The following is an 8900-nucleotide window of genomic DNA, read 5'->3' as shown; positions in this document are numbered from 1 at the left end:
AATTACATATATCGGTGACAATGTCAAACACCAATACGTACCAGCCACACCTTTGATCAGATAGTAAGTTCTGTATGTTCTAGTTTGAATCAAGTTTGCCATCCTATTTTACTTTCAGCCTTTTAATATCTCTTTAACTCTTTGTTTTGTCATCACCTTTTAAACTAGCAAACAACCGTATAATCGCAAAACTCTAGCACAAACATTTCAGATTAAAAACAGGCCTGTATATAAAATTAACACGTGTGATTGTTTATTTCAAATTATTACCTAGATATTTGTATCAAGTGTTAGGTCTAATGTCCTAATTTGTATCAGTGCTTCATATTTATGGAATCGTCTGTTATAAACGCAGAGACCTATCAAGAACCTAGAAACGTCATTCTTTGTTCGAACAATTAATAAACTTTAAACTAAAAAAATGAATCCTTCAAAAATGTCTAAATAAAATAAATATAGCATTATGTCTAACTCTGCAGGAATGTCGAACAAGTTTTCACATTTCATCGATTATAGCTTTCCTTCTGATGGTTCAAAGAGTTCAAGATACAACAGGAACTATATAAGAAGCAGAATAGATTTAATCTATATTTGCAGATGTTAAATGAATAAGTGTAGCATTCTCTAAATGAACAACCATAATACTAATGAATTTGTACACACAGCCAAAAGACATACAAAGACAAAGCTAGATACTAATTAAATGCAAAGACAGAATTGATACCATACAGGCAGATGAGTGGGAAACTTTCGTTAATGAAGATGAACAAACAGTGACAGTGAAGATTCTAGTCATTCTTTCCAGCTATAAGAAGCCCGGTCAACAACTAAATAGTCTCCCCTGATATCCTTTACAACTCGAAGGTCTTCGTCGAGGTATACAGTATCAAACCTACAAAAACAGGATGCAATTATAGCATCACATAAACAAAATGTGACAGGCCCGGTTCCTGGTTCAACTATCGTCCAGTTTTTAAGAAGGTAAAAATAAAAAATGTAAAAACTAAAAACTGATTAAGCAGACTACAATAACCTGCAAACTGACGGTTCCCAGTTCAACTATCGTCCGGTTTTTAAAATGTTGGTAGTATACAGGGAGTGTGGCAAGGGCTATCGTCCGGTTTTTAAAATGTTGGTAGTATACAGGGAGTGTGGCAAGGGCTGTTAAGTAAGTGGAGACTAATTAGTGGTCATAAGACTAGTTTTAGTCAAGTTTATTGTTTCATTTTGCCGAGTCAATAATCCTAATATTTAGGAGAGATAGTCTTGCATCAGTTATTGAGTTGTTCCTTTATTTTAGCCACTTCCACGTTGCTAGGCTTGTAAAACGTGGTAGCAGTTTGTTTTCTTTGTAGTAGCTATTTATGTCTTTGTTATAGTTTCTTTGAATAAGAATCATTCTCAACATTGAGAGATATTTTTCTGTCTAGAGTTTGATTTTTCAACATCTGGTATCAGAGCTCCTTACTAGGGGCCTGATTGTGTGAGAAGAAAAGAGAAAAACAAAAAGAGAGATGACTACTGAAGGTAGTTTTGTTCAACCTGCAATTCTAAAATTTGATGGTCACTATGACCATTGGTCCATGTTAATGGAAAGCTTTCTACGTTCGAAAGAGTATTGGGGCTTAGTGGAGACCGGCATGGCTTCACTTCCAAGTGGAACAGTACCGACAGAGGCCCAAAGCAAGCAAATCGAGGAGCAAAAATTAAAAGATTTGAAAGTCAAGAATTATTTGTTTCAGGCTATAGACCGAACAATATTGGAGACTATTCTTGTGAAAAATACTGCAAAACAGATTTGGGATTCTATGAAACAAAAATACCAAGGAACAACCAAAGTCAAAAGAGCCCAACTACAAGCACTAAGAAAGGAGTTTGAGATGTTGCTGATGAAGGAAGGAGGAGTTGATGAGTACTTTTCTCGTACTTTAACAATTGCTAACAAAATGAAGATGCACGGTGAAAAGATGGACCAAATAGTTGTTGTCAAGAAGATCTTACGATATATGACTGCTAAATTTGATTATGTTGTTTGTTCAGTGGAAGAATCAAATGATTTAGACACTTTGACAATCGATGAATTACAGAGCAGTTTATTGGTACATGAACAAAGGATGAAAGGGCATAGAGGTGAAGAACAAGCACTTAAAGTCTCCTATGACGACAAGTTCGGTGGTAGAGGAAGGGGACGAGTAGCATTCAGAGGAAGAAGCCGAGGAAGAGGTAGGCAAGGATTCAACAAAGTTGTTGTTGAATGTTATAGATGTCATAAGTTAGGGCATTATCAGTATGAATGCCCTGCCGGATGGAATGCTGCAAATTATGCGGAGGTAGATGAAGAAGAGGAGATTCTTTTGATGTCCTATGTAGAATTGAACAAAGCAAAGAGGGAAGGAATTTGGTTTCTTGACTCGGGCTGCTCTAACCACATGACAGGTGACAAGCAATGGTTTGTGAATTTGGATGAGAAATTCAGACACTCGGTGAAGCTTGGAAATGATTCAAAAATGTCGGTGATGGGAAAAGGAGATATCAAGCTTGAGTTTGAAGGAGTAACTCAGGTAATAACAAATGTATTTTTTATTCCTGAACTCAAGAATAACTTGTTAAGCATTGGCCAACTACAAGAAAGGGGGTTGGCTATTTTGATACAAGATGGAGCTTGCAAAGTTTATCATTCTAAAAGGGGGGTTATAATGCACACTCAAATTTCAACAAATCGAATATTTGCACTATCCGCTTCTATACCACAGGCTATAACCTGCTTTCAAGCAACTTCTGAGGACATCACGGATCTTTGGCACAAATGATATGGACATCTAAACCATCAAAGTCTTAGAATGTTGCAGTCCAAGCAACTTGTTAAAGGATTGCCTCAACTCAAAGCTACAAATAAGGTGTGCACTATTTGCAATGTGGGAAAGCAACATTGAGAAGCAATACCAAAGATCAGCCAATGGAGAGCATCTCAAAGACTTCAATTGATACACTCTGATATTTGTGGCCCTATAACACCAATGTCAAATAGCAACAAGAGGTACATTTTAAACTTTATTGATGATTTCAGCAGAAAAAATTGGATTTATTTCTTAGCTGGAAAAAGTGAAACATTTTCAACATTCAAGATTTTTAAGAACCTTGTTGAAAAGGAGACGGGAAGTGGTATATGTTGTTTAAGAACTGATCGAGGCGGTGAATTTAATTCACACGAGTTTAATGATTTCTGCAGGGCTCATGGTATTAAAAGGCAGCTTACAGCAGCTTACACGCCCCAACAAAATGAAGTTGCGGAGCGGAAAAATCGAACCATCATGAATATGGTCCGATGTTTGCTTACAGAGAAACAAATGCCAAAGAATTTTTTGGGCTGAAGCTGCTCAATGGACTGTGCATGTGTTAAATAGAAGCCTTCAGCTGTGAAAGATAAAACTCCTGAAGAATGTTGGAGTGGAATCAAGCCTAATATCGAGCATTTCATAATTTTTGGGTGCATTGGTCATGTGCATATACCAGATAGAAAAAGATTGAAGTTGGATGACAAAAGCTACAAATGTGTGCTTCTAGGGGTAAGTAATGAGTCTAAGGCTTACCGTCTTTTTGATCCCATTGCTAAGGTTGTGGTGACAAGTAGAGATGTGGTATTTGAAGAAAATGAGAGCTGGAATTGGGGGAGGAGTAATGAAGAGGTAAAGGTTGATTTGGGAGATATTGATCATGAATCTAGTGACATTGGTGAAATTGAAGGTGATGAAGAACAACAAGAAGAAGCATCTGCCTCAAGTGACTCAAATGAAGGAAGTGAACCAAGCTCACATGAAGGAAATAATTTGTGTTCAGATGGAGAAAGAGTTAGGAGAGCACCAATATGGATGCAAGATTATGTTAGTGGAGAAGGATTGTCTAAGGAGGAGGAAAATGTGCAAGACTTGGTTTTCTTTATGTCACAAGAAGAACCAATCTATTATGAAGAGGCTGCAAAGAGTGATAAATGGAGCAATGCAATGGATTTAGAGATTGAAGCCATAGAGAAAAATGATACTTGGGAGTTAGTGAGCTTGCCACATGGAGCAAAAAGACTTGGTGTCAAATGGGTGTATAAACCAAATTGAATGAAAGTGGGGAGATTGATAAATGCAAAGCACGCTTGGTGGTGAAAGGCTACGCCCAGATATATGGAGTAGACTATGATGAAGTATTTGCTCCGGTGGCACGATGGGATACCATTCGCATTGTTTTGGCTTTGGCGGCACAAAAAGGATGGACATTGTTTCAGTTGGATGTGAAGAGTGCATTCTTGCACGGTAAACTAAATAAGGCTGTATTTGTAGAACAACCACTGGGATATGTGAAAGAAGGAAAGGAAGACAAAGTCTACAAGCTTAAGAAGGCTTTATACGGATTAAAACAGGCACCTAGGGCCTGGTATAGCAGGATTGAAGGATACTTTATTAAAGAAGGGTTTGAAAGATGCAACAATGAGCCTACTTTATTTGTCAAGATTGAAGGAGGTAAAATTCTTGTTGTTAGTATCTATGTTGATGACTTAATATTTACAGGGAATGATATTGGCCTTTGTGAGAAGTTCAAAAGCTCTATGAAATTAGAGTTTGACATGACAAACCTTGGAAAATTAAAATACTTTCTAGGTGTTGAAATACAACAAAGTTCCGAAGGTATTCATATGTGCCAAAGGAAGTATGCTCATGAAGTCCTTGATAGGTTTGGAATGAAAAATTGCAATTCAGTGAAGAATCCTATTGTTCCAGGTACTAAGTTAACAAAGAACAGCGGAGGTGCAGATGTGGATGCAACATTGTTTAAACAAATGGTTGGAAGTCTCATGTACTTAACCTGTACCCGGCCGGATATGATGTATGTCGTATGTCTCATAAGTAGGTACATGGCTAAGCCTAAGGAAGCACACATGTTAGCCGCAAAAAGGGTGCTTCATTATTTAAAAGGAACCATAGAAATGGGGGTGTTCTACAAGAGAGGAGTCAAGGATGAGTTGCTGGCCTACACCGACAGTGATTACGCAGGTGATATAGACGACAGAAGAAGTACATCCGGGTATGCGTTTTTGCTGTCTAATGGAGTTGTATGTTGGAGTTCAAGAAAGCAACCTGTTGTATCATTGTCTACAACTGAATCAGAGTTTATTGCAGCTGCTGCTTGTGCATGTCAAGGCATTTGGTCATTCTCATTGTAAGTGTATTACAGTATTTTGTGATAATAGTTCCACAATTAAGTTATCCAAAAATCCTGTAATGCACCGAAGAAGCAAACATATCGATGTGAGATTTCACTTTTTGTGTGATCTAACTAAAGATGGTATGCTGGAGCTGAAGCACTGCAGAACAGATGACCAATTAGCAGACATCATAACCAAGCCACTAAAACTAGAAGTATTTGAAAGGCTTCGTGGGTTACTTGGAGTCCGACCAACAGCAGATGTAAACTGATTGTTATTAGCAATGTCAGTTTAGGGGAGGAAATGATAAGTAAGTGGAGCATAATTAGTGGTCAGTAGTTTTAGTCAAGTTTGTTGTTTCATTTTGCTGAGTCAATAATCCTAATATTTAGGAGAGATAGTCTTGCATCAGTTATTGAGTTGTTCTTTTATTTTAGCCACTTCCACGTTGCTAAGCTTGTAAAACGTGGTAGCAGTTTGTTATAATTTCTTTGAATAAGAATCATTCTCAACATTTTGAGAGATATTTTTCAGTCTAGAGTTTGATTTTTCAACAATGGCTACCATTATTGGATCTTTACTGTCAGTAGCTAGAGATATAGAGAACCATGTTCTCTGAGGAACATAGCTCTGGTTTCCTTTTTATGAGAGCTGAGGCTCTTCTACTATTTTTTTCAATACATATAATCTTATTTCAAATTATCATTTCCTCCAAGTGCTATCAATTGTTCCTACCTGCTAGATTCTATTGAACATTCAATCACACCACTGGAGATGACGAAAGGAGAGGATTTAATGGACGAAGCTCACGAGGTTAGAGGATTCTATCAAGCTTTCGACTGTCGAGTTATAGGATTCTCTGCTGTTGGAAATAACAAAGTTACATAACTGATATTTATCTGATGAAGGGATGAGACGAATAGTGGTCACTGGTCGGGGATGCACTACCAATGGAGGCGGGGGTAGTATTTCGGGAGGGGGCTCTCCAAATTCAAACAAAGATTACTGAGAAAAGCATCCTATGGTTGAATGGTGTTCCTACCTTGCATTTGGCCTATTGAGAAATCTCATTATGACTTAAAATCAAGCCACCCTACAATCTTTCCTCCTAGAGTAATCTCAATGAAGAAGCTTATATTGGAGTCATTCTTGGATTTGTTGCTCTGTTTCAGGAGCTAAATTGTCACTTTTGCAAACTTTTATATGTCCTCAAACAATCATTTGGGCTTAGTTTAACAAATTTAACAATGTTACTGATCAAAGACTCGAACTGGACCAGATCATTGATTTTTCTATAGCCAATCAGCTATGGAGTGAATTTACAAGGTTGTGTACTCAACTTTCTTTAGAAACTTATTTTTTTTTGGAATTCTTGGCTTCTCGGCATGTTTACAAATCACTAGTACATAGATATTTATAGATACATAAGAAACCTCCTCACAATGAGCTTGACTCCTATAAACTAAATTGTTTGAATCCAGAGATACATGTATATAGTAAGAAAAAATCAAAAAAATACTAAGAATCATAATTGTTTCACTTCTCCAACAAATAACACAATTGTGCGAGAGATCATTTAAAGTTTAAACCACTAATACCATAGAGATTTTTTCTAAACTGTAATACTCCCTCTAATCCTTATTCACTTTTTAGATTCACTTAGATACATTGAATAATCAATATATTTGGACTATATAAAAATCTGATACATTATTCCATGTATCTAAAAAACAAACTTTTTCTTATAATAATGATCAGAGGGAGTTCTAAATATTCTACCGCCAGGCATGTCTTTGAATACGTGCAAGACGAACTACAGTACAAGAACTAAAATTTGTCACGGTTAAACTGTGTTTCGATAGGACCTCATAAAATCTTTATCTCTTCTAAAACATAGTTAATAGAGCTTCTAATTGTTTTGTCATGGCCGAACCGTGTCTAACCTATTCAGAGCTTCCAGAAATTTACCGTGTCTAACCTATACATAACCTCCAAAAACTCGGGACGACTCTATCTACCTATCAAAAGTATTTATACAAAATGGAATGTGATTGTGATGCATTATAAATTCAAAGTACTTACCAACCCTGTCCAAATGGTGGCAAAGGTATTTCCCAGTTCTGCCCCCGCAACACTGCACTAGTAAATCTGAACAAAAATCAAAATTAATAATCAGTTTAATTACAGTAATTAAATTGTTTAGTTTCAATTATTCATTCACCTGAAGTTCACTCTTTGTGACGAAGCAACTTCAATATTTGATCTTACAAAGAAAACTCCATCAGGAGGAAACGTTATTACATTATTGAGAGTCAATTTCTCAACATCTATGACTTGCAACACATCGCCAGTTTTGGTTCCGAACAAGTAAGCCTTCTCAATGATGAAGAGCTGCTCCTTCTCCGTCGTCCAGAGTAACCGCCACGTGCTAGAGAGGGAGTCGCCGGTGGTTACAGAGCCGGCGCCGAGGGCGGCCAATTCGTCGATTGCGGTGATTATGGAGGCTCGTTTGGTGGGGTTGTTTTGGGTCTTGAGGCCGCGGTCCTGGTCGGAGATGAGGGAGAGGAGGTGTTCTTTGGCGGGTTTTGATTGGGCTGTGACGGAGGAGGAGTTGGAGTTTGGGTGAGAGTAGCGGTGTTTGGGGAATGTTTTGTTGGAGTTTTGAGGGTTGAATGGGGTGTGAAGGAAAAGGGAGGTGGTGGAGGTGGTGGCCATGGGAATGTGTGGTGGTGGTGATTGAGTTCCATGGTGTTAAAAGTTTGTGTGAATTTTGAACTTTTGAGTGTGTGGAGTGAGTGAGCTTAGAGAGAATTGACGGTTGGGAACTTCGAAAAATACATTGTGGGAACCACGTGCGGTGCACGTCTCTTAACTACTTTAAAAATCGGTTTGGACATTAAACCAATAAATGTATTAGATCATTGGTTTATTGATCCAACTATTAGATTATTGGTCGAACCACGTGTTGAAACTAGATAAAATAAAAAAAATCAATTAAATAAACATGCCACTATAACAAAACTATATAAAGATTAAACCAGTTGAATCACATGATGTGGTCTCTAAAAAAAAATCAATAGCACCTAAAAAATTTTAAAATATTATAATTTTCCAAGTTTACTCATTAATAGCTTAATGGATCATTTGGTCTCTTAACTTAATATTAGTGTTTTACTTTGATCCCTTAACTAAAAAAAGTTACATATAGGTCCCTTAAAAATTATTCTATTACACAAAATAGTTATTTGCGTTAAATTTTATGGAAAAAAACGTTAACTTGGACTACGTGGCAATGTTGATGGATCTTTAATATCTAACGTGGCTTTTTTACTTTTATTACCTAACTTATTTTGGTTTTACTACTCAAATTATTTTTAATTTAGACCCGGTTAGATATTAGTTTTATTACCCTAGGTCACACTTTCATGCTTGGATTAATGTTAGAACAAGAAATGTTTTGATCAATATTCTTAGTTTTGATGATAACATTATGTATGAATTTTGTATAAGACAATGTGGTACTCTAATCCTTTTGCATTTTCCATCTCAGGAAATATATAAAGAGTATGCACAAATCAGCGCTCAGAAGCAACTGACTCAGAAAGTTCTGGATGGCTTCATCAGAACATGATCTGGCAAGACATTAGAAGATGGTCATGCAGAATCAGAACATGAACTGGAAAGCATCAGAAAAATGGAATTCAGAAGA

At 36.9% G+C, this 8900-nt stretch overlaps 1 protein-coding gene across 1 annotated transcript; it reads right to left on the bottom strand.

Moving 5' to 3' along the window:
* Window positions 1-482: 482 nt before the first annotated feature.
* On the bottom strand, window positions 483-7999 carry LOC131609155 (probable plastid-lipid-associated protein 11, chloroplastic). Its single transcript, XM_058880814.1, has 3 exons — window positions 7413-7999; window positions 7274-7339; window positions 483-892 (listed from the first exon to the last, which is right to left on the bottom strand). The coding sequence occupies exons 1-3, from the start codon at window positions 7904-7906 to the stop codon at window positions 793-795; spliced, it is 660 nt and encodes a 219-aa protein (XP_058736797.1). The 5' UTR covers window positions 7907-7999; the 3' UTR covers window positions 483-792.
* Window positions 8000-8900: the final 901 nt, after the last annotated feature.

This window comes from Vicia villosa, linkage group LG6 (assembly GCF_029867415.1).
Source record: "Vicia villosa cultivar HV-30 ecotype Madison, WI linkage group LG6, Vvil1.0, whole genome shotgun sequence".
In the NCBI taxonomy this organism is placed as follows: domain Eukaryota; kingdom Viridiplantae; phylum Streptophyta; class Magnoliopsida; order Fabales; family Fabaceae; genus Vicia; species Vicia villosa.
The sequence above is the reverse complement of the archived record's forward strand: the minus strand, read 5'-3'. Positions and strand labels throughout refer to the sequence as shown.